Genomic DNA, 12,817 nt, shown 5'->3' on the forward strand with positions numbered 1-12,817 from the left:
CCCGTGCAGGGAGTTCTCCAGGGAAAGCTCAGTATTAATGTTATGCCTCAGATAATAGAGGAGCATGTAGAAAACTGCAATAATCTGGTTCACTCTGAACCAACTGAATCAGGTGATTCAAGGTCAGCATATTTCTCAGAGGCCCTCAGCACCTGGATCTTCTCAGATCCAAGAAAAGAGTGTGACAGGATAGATGACCAGTGCAAGTTCAATGCATGAAGCAGGGCACCCAAAGCCGGTGCTCTGGAACAACCCAAAGGGATAGGGTGGGGAGAGTGGGAGGGGGCTTCAGTATGGGGGGACACATGTATACCTGTGGCCGATTCATGTTGATGTACGGCAAAAACCATCACAATATTGTAGAGTAATTATCTTCCAATTAAAAAAGAAAGAAAAGAGTGTGACAGGAGGCCAAGCACAAGAGCCAGAGCCCGGACCAGCACAGAGACCAGAACTTGGCGCCGTGCAGCCCCGAGCAGCCCTGAGCAGGTCTGACCACACCCGCTGTGCTGGCTGTCCTTGACTCTGAGCCTAAATTTTCCCACAGTTATTAAGCACCTATCATAACAGAGGCTGTTAGACCCAAGGTCTGCTTTGAAGAAGCAGACAGACAAGATCTCTATCCAGAGGAGGAATAAGGAAAAGGATCCGCTCTCCACACTTTCTCTTGGATTAATTTCTCAACTTCCCATCAGGCCTGTGGGAGGACATGTGGGAATGTGTCCAGAGAAGCACCCAGGACACCATAACAGGCACAGTAGGGCAGCACTTCCAGGTCCCAGAAGATCCTCCCAAGAGGCGGGGTTGGGGGGGCAGGGAGGGGCATTTATGCTGGGACCTGCCTGCCTGTCTTAGGTCTGGGTAACTTTAAGAAAGAAAGCTGAGTGGGTCTCAGCTTTGATCTGTGGCCCTCAGGACTGGAAATTCCCAGCAATGAAGCCTTTTCTAACTCCCCCCACTCCGCCCCCACTCAGGCCAAATGTCCACAGTCACCCACAGGACCCAACCCACTGCCAGACCAGTTTGCCCAGTTTTAAGATGAGGTGGTTGGATGGCATCACCAACTTGATGGACATGAGTCTGAGTAAGTTCTGGGAGTTGGTGATGGACAGAGAAGTTGGTGACGGACAGTGCTGCAGTCCATGGGGTCGCAAAGAGTCAGCCACCACTGAGTGACTGAACTGCACGAGACGCTCACTTCCGGTTGTCAGATGATATTCAGTCCAGAAGTTAATTGACGAGACCAAACCATTAAAGTCTGTGGTCAGCTTTTGGGGGAAACTGCAGAGCTTTATGTTGAGAAGAGTCATCCTAGAGAATTCGAGGCCTTGGCCTGCTCATCAGGTCCGTAGGGGTGGGGGTGGGGATGGGGTGGGGTGGGATGGGGGCGTCATCACGTCAGAGCCGGGCCTTCCGCTTGCCCTCGGACGGCATGTGGGCAGGTGTGATGGAGCTTGGCCCGGCCAGGCGGAGAAGTCCCTGCGTCCGGCGACCAGCGCGGGGTTCTGACTGCAGAACCGCGGGCAGCGGAACGGCAGCACGGCCACCCTCGCTCCGCTCACCGCCCACCCAGCCTAGGTGGGCGAGGCGCAGGCCTGAGGGTTTTGGAAGGAGCTGCGCGTGTTGGGGGTAGGTATCTCGTCGGGTGGAAGGTGGAGGCTTCTGAGGCGCTGGAACCCTCGTCACCCCGAACCTGCTCCCGGGGGCCGTGACCCCACAAATAGTCGACCTCCAACTTTTCCCAGGGCGGAGGTCCGGCCGCGCCCGTCGGTCCGCAGGCATCTGGCCGGCGGCGGGAGGCCGCGCCACGCTGGTCTTTCGCCTGGGTCGCCTCCGGATAGACGCGTGGAGGGACTGTTTGTGGTCGGCAAGGGCAGTGGCGACCGGACGGGGCGTGCCAGACCCCCCGGGGGACTGCGGCCCTCGGAGAGGGGCTAACAGAGGGGGCGGGGCGCGGCAGGCGGGGCGGCCCGAGTTGGGGGGCGGGGCGGCCGGCGCGGGGGGCGCGGCCCGGTTCGGGGCGGGGCGGCTCCGGGTTCCGCGCTCCGTCCGCCCTCGCTCCCGCGCCGCGCGCCCTCCGGCTCCCACCCGCCTGTGCCGCCACCGCGGCAGCCGGCGAAGCAACTTCCCGAGCGCCCGCGACCGCCGGACCCCGGCGCCGCCCCCGGCCCAGCGCACCGCCGGCCGAGGCCATGGACGCGCTGGCCTGGCTGCTGCCCCCGCTCCTGCTGCTCTGCGCGCAGCACCGCGGCGCCAGGTGAGCGAGAGCCGGTCCGCCCTGCGGCCGCCCTCGGTGCGGATCCCGCGCCGCCGCGCCCGGGCTGAGAGATGTAGCCCCGCGCGAAACCTGGTCTTCAGGGCCCCGGTCTGTCCCCCGCCCACCGGTTCCCACCGTGTCTGCCCCCATCCCCTCCTCCACGACTCTCCCCGCGCCGGCCCTCCTTTCTCCAAACTCGCCGCGACGATGCCCTTGGGCGCGGGCAGCGGCGTGTTCTAGGTTCCGGCTGCCCCGGTGCTGTCCGCCGTCCCGGTGCTGAACCCGGCCGCGGGGCCGGTCGAGGGCGTCACAGCAGCTCTCCGTTCCTCCCCAGCCGGGGCTCTCCTGCTGAGCTCCGGTTCCTCGGCCCCGGCCGCCACTTGGCCGGTCCCTGGCTGGCTGTTGTCCTTCCAGGCGCGGCTTGAGCGCTCAGCATGGAAGAAAGGAGGGGTCCTGAGAACACGGGGAGCAGGTTGTGCCCCTTCCCCTGACAGCATCGCTCCCGCAGCAGCTTCCGTGCAGCTAGCAGTCTGGGGTGGACACGAAGGCGCGTCCTGATAGCGGGTCTGGTTCTGGGTCTCCCTTTTGGGGCCATTTCAAATGCCACCCAACTCTAGAGCATGCGAGCGGGGGAGCCAGGTGCCCCTGGCAGGAGAGAGACTCCAGATTTCGCCTTAATTCTGTCAGGAGAGCGGATGAGGTGCCCTGTCTGCCCTAAAGAGGGAAGCGGCTAAGAAGAAAGGTCCCTGTGCTGGGGCTCCCTCACTGGCTCCCAGGGCCAGTGCAGTCCCAGCTCGCTTTTTGCATCTCTGCAGGCTGGACTTGACGTGGGCCCCGGGTCACCCAGTGTCCTGAGCACTGAGTCTGGTCACCTTTGAGGGGCCTTTTTGAAAATCAGCTGGGTACAAGGGCTGCAGAAAAAGCAGGGCAAAGCCAGCTCTCCCCACCCCCTTCCCCAGCATTCCAGACTTCATGGTCAACTAGCTGATGCCCCAGACTTTAAAAGCTAGAAATGGTTGAACGCTGACCTGTGTTTTGGCTGTAGGTGCTCGGTCAACATGTAGCATGACTCTGTGTGTGTGGTCTTACCTTCCTTGTTGGTGGGTAGGCATAGAGTCAGGAGGGCCTGGGTCTGGCTGGAGAGGCGGACATCCTGCTGAGGTCACAGGCAGTGCTGATGTGACCCCTGTCCCATGCCTTGTTTTTATCAAGCCCGATGGGCCGTTCTCCTCTCTCTTCTCCCGTTTCATGGTCCCAGGAAGGACAAAGTGTCCTGGTGTGGCCATGGGCAGATGTGCTGGGAGCTGGGTGGGGTCAGCTGCTGGCTCAAGCCCCGTCTTGTAGCCCCAGTTCTGAAATACAAGCTGCTCTGAACTCCCAAGTCTTTACCCAAGTTTGACACCAAAACTCACCTGGCAGCAAAGCCTGCCCTGCTCATTTTGTCTTTATTCATGCTACTCATGGGGCATATTTACATGTTTCCTGCTGGAGAATTCTCCAAACACCTCTTTCCCCCAACCAAATCCATAAGTGCCTCATATCGCCCTTCACCAATGTTCTGAACCCTGGCCCCATCTGGATCCTAGGTTGTGGGGTGAGGGGGACCTGTCTGCCTGCAGGAAGGCTGAGGCCCCAGTTGGGACAAGAACCTCCAGGCTTTGGGGGCCTTCGTCCATTCAGGCCTCCTTTCCTATCTGCTCTGTGTCCCTCCGCTCGAAAACCAGAGGAACAGTGTCCTCACTTCCTTCGTCACCTCCCCCCACCGGGGCAGTGTGGGGATGGGCCGTGGGGCTGAGGGAAGACCCTCTCTGCTGCAGCTACTAAGCCAGATCCCAGGGTTTCTGGTGGGATGAGAAGGGGGTGAGCCTCACAGACTTTGTGTGTCGGGTCAAGGCCATGCGTCCCTGAGTTTGAAGGGCGGCTCACACAGCGGCCACCCAAGCTTGCCGGCTGCACACCTGAGTGGGTGGCCTCCCCAGCTGCTGGCACCTCCGTCTCCCTGGAGAAGCTGCGCCTGCGGCTCCTGCCCGCCTTCACCTCCCGTGCGAGCATTGTGGTGTTTGCCTTGGTAACTGAGGTGCCAGCACGATGGTGGCTGCTCTAGAAGCAGAGCTGTCAGGGATCTGTGGGCTCTCATGTGCACGGGGGAGGCTCCTGGGGGGCACCTGCCGCCTTGCTCAGCTACGCCCACCTTCCCTTCCAGTCCCCAGGGACACAGACAAGTGATGGGTTGGGCTCTCTCTCAGGAGAGAGGAGAGGAGAGTGAGGCCAGGAGAGGGCGGGGCCTGGCTACAGCAGGGGTAGTCAGGGTGGAAGCTGCCTGTGATTTCAAGGCACCTGCTTCCTTCAGGAGCTTGAGCCTGGCATGTCTCTGAGCTCTAGGCCAGCGCTAGCCAGGACCCTTCTCAGGATAAGGTCGATGCCCCCGCTTTCTAACTCCATGCAGAGCTCCCCCCAGTGGAGCCGGTTCCTGGCCCACCCCCACTGCCTCTGCCTGAACCAGTGGCGGTGGGCGGGGTCCTCCAGGACTCAGAGCAGCATGGCCCTCGGGCCGCCCCAGCCCCAGCATCCCTTCACAGCTGCCGAAACAGCCATCCTCATCCCAGGTGAGATGTGACCCAGGGGAGCCTGCTCCCTTCTTGCCTCTGGAGACAGCAGAGGCTGACTGGGGTCCTGACACCTTCTGGTGAGCTTCAGGGGGGTGCTGCCCTTGACCTTGCCTCTGTGCCCCTGACTGGATGTGGGGGCCCTGGCCAAGGGCAGGTGTATCCACATGTGTGTCAGCCTGAGCTCAGGAAGGATGGCGTCTCCTAACAGCCCGGCTGCAGGTAGGCCAGCCACTGCACAAGATGGCATCTGGGCCGGTCCAAAAATAAAGCCTTGTTCAATCCCTTCACATCCGACCTTCAGGGTGACCTCCATTTGCATTTTCAATTGTGCTTTACTAGGGATCAGGGCTTCAGTTAATTCTGTCTTTTACTTTGTCACCAAAGAACCTGCCCTGTCCACACGCCCCACCCAGCCTTGCCTGGAGGGACCCCGTAGGCCTGCAGGGTGGGGCAGGCTTCGTGGGGCTCACTAGCTGAGGTCCTCCTGTCATGGTCAGCCTCTGCATAGGCACCCGGCCTGGTGCTTCCCAAGCCCCTGGCAGCCCCCAGGGCTTCTTGAGCCCGCCTGTATGGATGGCTTCAGGGCTGGTCCAGCGGGTTGCTCAGCCCCACCGACTGCAGTGGAGCTTGCACCTGGCCCTTCTCTTCCCACCACCCCCCGGTTGGTCTGGACTAGGCCCCTTCCTGTCTCCACAGCCTGGCCAACCCAGCCCAGCTTCCCACACCTCCACGACGGCCCCCAGTTTATCCCCAGGACACTCCCCAGCCCCTCCCTCACCAGTACCAGTTCCCCACCTCCGGCCCCCCGTCCACCCCTCTCCACTCTCTGCCCAATGCCTCCCGCTGCCCTCCAGGCCCCTCCCAGGGCCCCCCATGTGGAGTCCTTGCCTGCCTCCCACCTCTTCCCGTCCCTGAGACTCCCATTCTCTCTCTTTGGGCTCTGATGTCATTTTTCCCAGGGGGCCAGTGAGGGGTGGCTGTCCCTGCCTCCCCAGCCAGAGAACTCCTGACCTCACCTTTCAGTGACTCTGTTCACACTCACAGCCCTTGAGTTGTCACCCCTCACGGACACCGACCGTGTTGGGGTTGGCCCACAATTGACCTTGCCTGGCTCAGCCACATCCCTGGAGTAGGGCGGCACCTAGGGTCTTGCCTGCCAGATGAAGGGTGGATGAATACAGGAGTAACCAGGCAGCTTCCTGCAGGGCCAAGAGCAGGACCAGGAGAGGGATGGGGTCAGTGGAGGTGGGGGGAGTCAGCTTGAAGACGTGGGTGTGGTCAGAGTTAGGGCTGGAGAAAGAGGGGGGCCAGAGGGCAAGGTCTGGAGGGTGAAGCAGGCTTCTAAGAGGGGAGATGGGAGAGGCGAGTCAGGAAGCACTGCAGCCTGGGGGTGCTGGGGTGAGGGCAGAGCTGGGAGGGGTGGGGAGCAGCCCCGAGGGGGCCAGTGGGGCCAGTGGTCTCCTCAAGGTGGCCAGAAGGGCCCAGAGAGGGGACCCGGGCATGCAGCCACACCTGACTCAGGGACAGGGAGGAACAGCCTCAAGGCTCCTTGCAACCCTCATCCAGAACTGGCTGGTCATGCGTGTCCCCTCTCCCATGGGCAGTGGCCAGGCTCTGGCCAAGATGACCTGGAGGCCTTCTCTGCTCAAGGGGATGGAAGTGACTCAGGGGGAAACTCAAGGGTTGCTCCTAAATGTCCCTCCTCCTTCTGACTCTCCGGTTTAGGAGAAATGCCCCTCCCCCATGGTGGGCCGGAAGAGGAAGGGAGTGTGAGGGTCCCACAGCTGCTGTAACAGTGGCTGCAAGCTGGGGGATATAACAGGAATTTATCCTCCAGTAATTCTGGGGCCGGAAGTCTGAAGCCAAGATTTTGACAGGGCTGGGAGAGTCTGTCCATGCCTCTCCCCAGCCCCCGGGAATGCTGGAGTCCCCCGTGTCCCTTGGCTTGTGGCCGCATCACTCAGACCCCCGCCTCTGTGGGCATGTGGCTTCTCCCTGGCCACGTGGCTTCTCCCTGGATGTCCATTTCCTCTTCTTGTAAGGATATCCATCCTGGATTTAGAGCCCACCTAGTCTAGCATGACCTTATCGTAATTAATAACGTCTGTCAAGTCCCTATTTCCCGTTAGGGTTCCATTCTGGGGTTCTGGGTGAGTATGAATCTGGGGGGCACTGTTCCCCAGAGGATGGGTGAGCAGAGGAGAGGTGGGCCAGCAGAGCCACTGGGACATCCGGCAGTCAGCGTGTCCAGGACACAAAATGCCTGTGTGTGTGTGTGTGTGTGTCCCTGTGCGGCACCCCTAGAGACAAATATCACCAGCACCAGCCGACAGTAGGCTTCACCTGAACCAGCAGACATGGCCCACGGCTGCTCCAGGGTCAGGCTGAGCCCCAGAGACATGTGGTAATTTAGGGACTTCTGGGGCCTGCCTAGGAGGGGACAGACAGAGCTGGAAGCCAGACTGTGGCCTCCCCATGGGCCCCGGCCCAGCCCTGGGTCTCTCCCTGCCCCCAGCCTTTAGCCTCCTGGTCACACATTTTTTTTTCTCCCATCACCTCCTACGGGACACTTGGCCCTCAGAGCTGAATGAGAGGCCATGTGCTCTTCATGGGGTCCCCCAAGGCCAACTTGTTGAGGAACCCCAGAAGTGGAGGTGCAGTCTGGTTATGGAGGGAGGCTGGGGCTTCTGCCTGACCCGCCATCCATCCTTAGGGCCAGGGAGAGGGGGTGGGGGAAGAGGTCAAGGAGTTCTGGGTCCTGTACCTCCCGGGGTCCCTGTGTCCCTGGAGGGCCTTCTCCCTGTCCACTCCTGGCCTAGCTGACCAGGATAGGCTCTGTCCCTGGTGCCCTGCCTGTGAGCAGTGGACCTTGTGTTTCCAGGGCAATGAATGACATTGGCGACTATGTTGGCTCCAACCTGGAGATATCCTGGCTCCCCAACCTGGACGGCCTGATAGAGGGCTACGCTCGCAACTTTCGGCCCGGTATTGGAGGTGAGAGTGGCTGCTGGGCTCTGGGCTGGGGCAGACCCTGGGTCCCCAAGAGTGCATCAGAGCACCAGTCCCCAGGAAGCCGGCTGGGAAGGTGAGTCTGCTCAGGTCTGGGCAGGTCTGCACCAAGACAGCCTCCCCTGCCAATCCCCCCGCTGTTCCCTGTCCTGCCTGTGGGGGCATTTGCTGGCCTGGCCAAGTACTTGGGGATGCTGGGGCCTGGGCTCAGCCCAACCCGCCGCCAACCCTGCTCCTTCCTTGCAGGCCCCCCTGTGAACGTGGCACTCGCCATCGAGGTGGCCAGCATTGACCACATCTCGGAGGTGAACATGGTAGGTCCCATTGGCACCCCGCCCCTGCCCCAGCTGTGCGCCCCCAGGAGTGGAGGGACTGACGGCCAGGCCTCTGCACCCCCAGGAGTACACCATGACGGTGTTCCTGCACCAGAGCTGGCGTGACAGCAGGCTGTCCTACAACCACACCAATGAGACCCTGGGCTTGGACAGCCGCTTCGTGGACAAGCTGTGGCTCCCAGACACCTTCATCGTGAACGCCAAGTCCGCCTGGTTCCACGACGTGACCGTGGAGAACAAGCTCATCCGGCTGCAGCCCGACGGGGTGATTCTCTACAGCATCCGGTGGGCTGCCTGCAAGCGCCGCTGGGAGCTGGGGGTGGAGTTGGGGGGGACGGGGTGGTATTTATATCCCCAACAACCAGCAGCTGTGCAGGAAGCAGAGGTTGCTGGCCAGCAGCCAGCAGAGGCCGCTTTTTGGCTAACACGTGCCCTTTCCTTTTTAAATTGAGGTGAAGTTCACATAGCACCAAATCAAGCATTTAAAAGTGAACAATTCCGTGATTTTAGTATACTCCCCACGGTGTGCAAACACCACCTCCAGCCAGTTCTAACACATTTCACCCTCAAAAGGAGACCCTGTCCCCATCAGCAGTCACCCTCTTCCCTCCTCCTGGCTCCAGAACCGCCAATCTGCTTTCCAGCTCATAGATTTGCCAATTCTGCACATTTCACACAAAATTAATCCTACACCACGTGACCTTTCATGTTTGCTTTTTTCCACTTAGTGTAGTGTTTTCGGGGTTCATCTGTACTGTAACATTTATCAGAATTTCCTAACTCTTTATGGCTGAACCACATTCCATTGTGTGGACACACCAGTTTGTGTATCCACTTCTCCATCAATGGACAGCTGTGCTGCTGTGGACACACATGTACGTGTATTTGTTTGTTTTCTGATACATGCCATTTAAAAGTGGACTTAATCGCCAACATTTTAAAAATCAGGAGATTTACACAAAAACCTAAATTCTCTTGGAAAATCAGCCTTTTTCCAGGCTGCAGGGTCAGTGGGGACACCTTGAGGCCATCCCCTGTGATAGGCGGGGGGAGGATACTCAGCGTGGACCTGCCTTCTTGGCTCCTGACTTAGACAGGTGTTCTGAAGGATGAGTAAAGTGAACAAAATCCAGTTATTGATCCCTGAAGCGAGACCCACAAATATCTGTAAAGTGGCCACAGTTTCTGCCCAGATGTCAGCAGCTTGCTGACAAAACCCGAGGCAACCTGGCCACTGCCACCGCAGCAAGGTCCCACTGGCCGTATGCAGGGGCATCTCTGCCGTGGGGGGCAGGGGAGCCACCCGTGGCCCTGGGCTGGCCTCACCCCGGCAGACTGGTGTTGTCTGGGCAGAATCACGTCCACGGTGGCCTGCGACATGGACCTGGCCAAGTATCCCATGGATGAACAGGAGTGCATGCTGCACCTGGAGAGTTGTGAGTGTGGCTGGCCTGCCGGTAGGAGGGAGAGGTTGCAGGGGGTGGGGGTGGGGGCGGGCGTCAGGAGGCACTGGGGGGGCAGGGCACCGGAGGTGGGGGAAGGGGACTGGGTGGGGAGGTGGGCAGGGGGTGCTGGGGGGATGGGGGTGGGGTGCATGTGGGGGATGGGGGTGGCGCACGGGAGGTGGCGGTGGGGGGGGGAGGCAGGGGGCACTGGGGGAGGGGTGCGCTGGCCTGGGGGTGCATGGGGAGAGGTGGGGGCATGGGAGAGGGGCAGTGGGGTGGGGATGGGGGTAGAAGCATAAGGAAGAGAAGGGAGCATCCTGGCCCGCCTCCCTTGGGTCAGTGTCCTGCCCTAGACAGCCAGCCCCAGAGCCCAGATGAGACAGATATCTATGTCATTGTCCAGTATGGTGGCCCCTGCGGGCCACCTGGCAAGGGTGGCCTGCACTTTTGCCAGCTCCTCTGGACTCGCCCACCTTTCCAAGGCCCCAGGTGTGGTCCTGGGCTGCTTGCTCCCTGTGTCTGTGTATCAGACCCAGGGCAGTCCTGTAGGGGCCACCAGGGGCTGGGGAGGGGAGCTGCCAGGGGCTGGGGAGGGGGCTGCCAGGGGCTGGGGAGGGCGTTCCAGGCCCTGCAGCCCATCCACGGCCTCTCCTGCAGACGGCTACTCATCTGAGGACATCGTCTACTACTGGTCCGAGAACCAGGAGCAGATCCACGGGCTGGACAAGCTGCAGCTGGCCCAGTTCACCATCACCAGCTACCGCTTCACCACAGAGCTGATGAACTTCAAGTCAGGTAATGTGGTCTCTTCCTGTGAGCCCTACTGCTAGTTTTCTAGTGCTTTCCATGGGGCCCCTAGTCAGCTCTGAGGGCCCCGAGGTTGCAGCTAGAAAATTGCTGATCGGTGCAGGCCGTGCCTGGCCTAGCTGCTCGGGACAGGCTGCAGTGCAAGCCCAGGTCAGGTTTCCCCCATCTTGCTCCTCAGCCCTTCATTGCCTCCCAGGGTTTGGGGGGTATCTGGTGGGGTTGGGGGTACCCGGGGGGCACATTGTCTCCTGGCCTCTCCTGCCCCTTCCAACTCTTGCTGCACAGTCATTGGAGTCAGTGAGCCCAGACTGGCTCTTTCTTGGTGCGCAGTTGTGTACAGGGAGGGTGGAGAGACAGGGGTCGGGGGCCGTGCCCAGGGAGGGTCCTGGCCTGCCAGCAGCCACACTGGGCTCTCCTCTCCTTCCTCTGGTGGCCCCGCAGCAAGGCTGGCCCTTTCCTGACCCATCAGGCTGTCAGGGAGGTGGGGATGAAGGCCCTCCTTCCTTCGGAGGCTGGCAGTCGCCCTGCCGCTCCCCCAGCCCTCCTCTCCTGGCACTGCTGTGGGTGGTGGGCGTGGTGCTAATGCTGTGGGGGGCTCTCCGGCAGCTGGCCAGTTCCCCCGGCTCAGCCTTCACTTCCACCTGCGGAGGAACCGCGGCGTCTACATCATCCAGTCCTACATGCCCTCCGTCCTACTGGTCGCCATGTCCTGGGTCTCCTTCTGGATCAGCCAGGCAGCGGTGCCTGCCAGGGTGTCTCTAGGTAGAGGGCCCTGGCCTGTCCTCCAAGGGAGCTGGTGGGAGGGTGGGAGTCGGGCCTGGACCCGTCCTGAGCACTGGCCCACATCCTGGGGCAGAGGCCGGCCAGGCCAGACCTGGAAAGAGGAGCCTGACCTGCACTCAGGTTGGGTGGGGTGGCAGGGCTCTAGGGATGGCACCCTCTGTGCCCCCAGGCATCACCACAGTGCTGACCATGACCACGCTGATGGTCAGCGCCCGCTCCTCCCTCCCACGGGCGTCGGCCATTAAGGCATTGGACGTGTACTTCTGGATCTGCTATGTCTTTGTGTTCGCCGCCCTGGTGGAGTATGCCTTTGCCCACTTCAATGCTGACTACCGGAAGAAACAGAAAACCAAGGTCAAGGTTAAGGAGCAGAGGGCTGAGGTGAGGCTGGGCAGGGCAAAGGACAGTCCCTCCCCCACCCCAGCACTGCCAAGGGCCAGCATTGCCGGCAGGGTGGGGGGCATTTTGTCCTGCGCTCAGCCCGGCCCCCCTCTCCATGCACATAGCAGGAGCCACTGGTTGGGTTGGGGTCCCCCCTACTGGCTGGTCAGGGGTCCCCCTGCTGGCTAAGTTGGGGGTCTCTCTGGCTGTCAGGGTCTGGGCCCCCCTGCTGGCTGGGTTGGGGTCCCTGCTTCCCGCTTCCCGGTGCTCAGCCTGCCCCCTCCCCATGCAGATGGACGTGAAGAATGCCATCGTGCTCTTCTCCCTCTCCGCTGCGGGAGTCACTCAGGAGCTGGCCGTGTCCCGCCGGCCTTGCCGCGTGCCTGGGAACCTCATGGGCTCCTACAGGTCTGTGGAGGTGGAGACAGGGGAGACAAAGAAGCAGGGGGTCCAAGGGGGCCTCCGTGGGCTTCTCAAACCCATCGACGCGGACACCATTGACATCTATGCCCGTGCTGTGTTCCCTGCGGCCTTCGCCGCCGTCAATGTCATCTACTGGGCCGCATACACCATGTGAGGCCCACGGGGGGCTTCACCGGCCGAGGACCTCCTGGGGGAAGGATCCTGGGCAGCTCTGAGTATTTCAGAGGAGGCAGGACCACGGGCCAGATGAGATGAGAGGAAAGCTTAGGCCTCACTCAGCGCCCTGAGGCTCTGACCCCACATTTGCCAGGACCCTGTCTGCAGACACCTCCTCTCCAGCAGCCCAGACGCCTGACCCAGGAGCCAGGCAGGCACGGCCCTGGGAGCTTCACATCAACCTGGAGAAGGATCCTGACTCTGGGACTGGCTTTGTGGGTCTGGACCAGGGATGGGGAGGAGGCCGGGTGAGGATGGTGCTCAAGTCTCGCGAGACCTTGGGAAAGGCATTCCCAGGCCTTGGGTCCCAGCATGAAATAAAACGGAGTCTTTGGCCATCGCTCACACTGTGGCTGTGGCCTCCTCTCCTGTGGCCTGCACGGCTCTCCTCCACTGCGGGTTCCACAGGTTTGGGACAGAGGGGCTCCGGGTTGGGATGTGGGGGCTGAAGGTGTCCCTGAGGCTCATGGCAAGGTGCCACCATGGTGCCTTCTGAACATGGTGTTGGGACAACAGTGGCCACCAAGTCCCCACAAACGCCCAGTCCCTCCC

At 61.2% G+C, this 12,817-nt stretch overlaps 1 protein-coding gene across 1 annotated transcript; it reads left to right on the forward strand.

Annotated features, from left to right (window-relative positions):
- Positions 1-2,006: 2,006 nt before the first annotated feature.
- GABRD (gamma-aminobutyric acid type A receptor subunit delta) lies at positions 2,007-12,617 on the forward strand. Its single transcript, XM_043485385.1, has 9 exons — positions 2,007-2,257; positions 7,748-7,860; positions 8,122-8,189; positions 8,275-8,495; positions 9,564-9,646; positions 10,313-10,450; positions 11,069-11,224; positions 11,415-11,626; positions 11,919-12,617. The coding sequence occupies exons 1-9, from the start codon at positions 2,193-2,195 to the stop codon at positions 12,201-12,203; spliced, it is 1,341 nt and encodes a 446-aa protein (XP_043341320.1). The 5' UTR covers positions 2,007-2,192; the 3' UTR covers positions 12,204-12,617.
- Positions 12,618-12,817: the final 200 nt, after the last annotated feature.

This window comes from Cervus canadensis, chromosome 13 (genome assembly GCF_019320065.1).
Source record: "Cervus canadensis isolate Bull #8, Minnesota chromosome 13, ASM1932006v1, whole genome shotgun sequence".
Classification (NCBI taxonomy): domain Eukaryota; kingdom Metazoa; phylum Chordata; class Mammalia; order Artiodactyla; family Cervidae; genus Cervus; species Cervus canadensis.

Bases quoted from the DNA above. Each gene is read 5' to 3' on its own strand.
- GABRD (XM_043485385.1), top strand. From the start codon at position 2,193: ATGGACGCGCTGGCCTGGCTGCTGCCCCCGCTCCTGCTGCTCTGCGCG. The intron at 8,190-8,274 runs GTAGGTCCCATT...CTGCACCCCCAG, and splicing joins ACATCTCGGAGGTGAACATG to GAGTACACCATGACGGTGTT. The intron at 11,627-11,918 runs GTGAGGCTGGGC...CTCCCCATGCAG, and splicing joins TTAAGGAGCAGAGGGCTGAG to ATGGACGTGAAGAATGCCAT.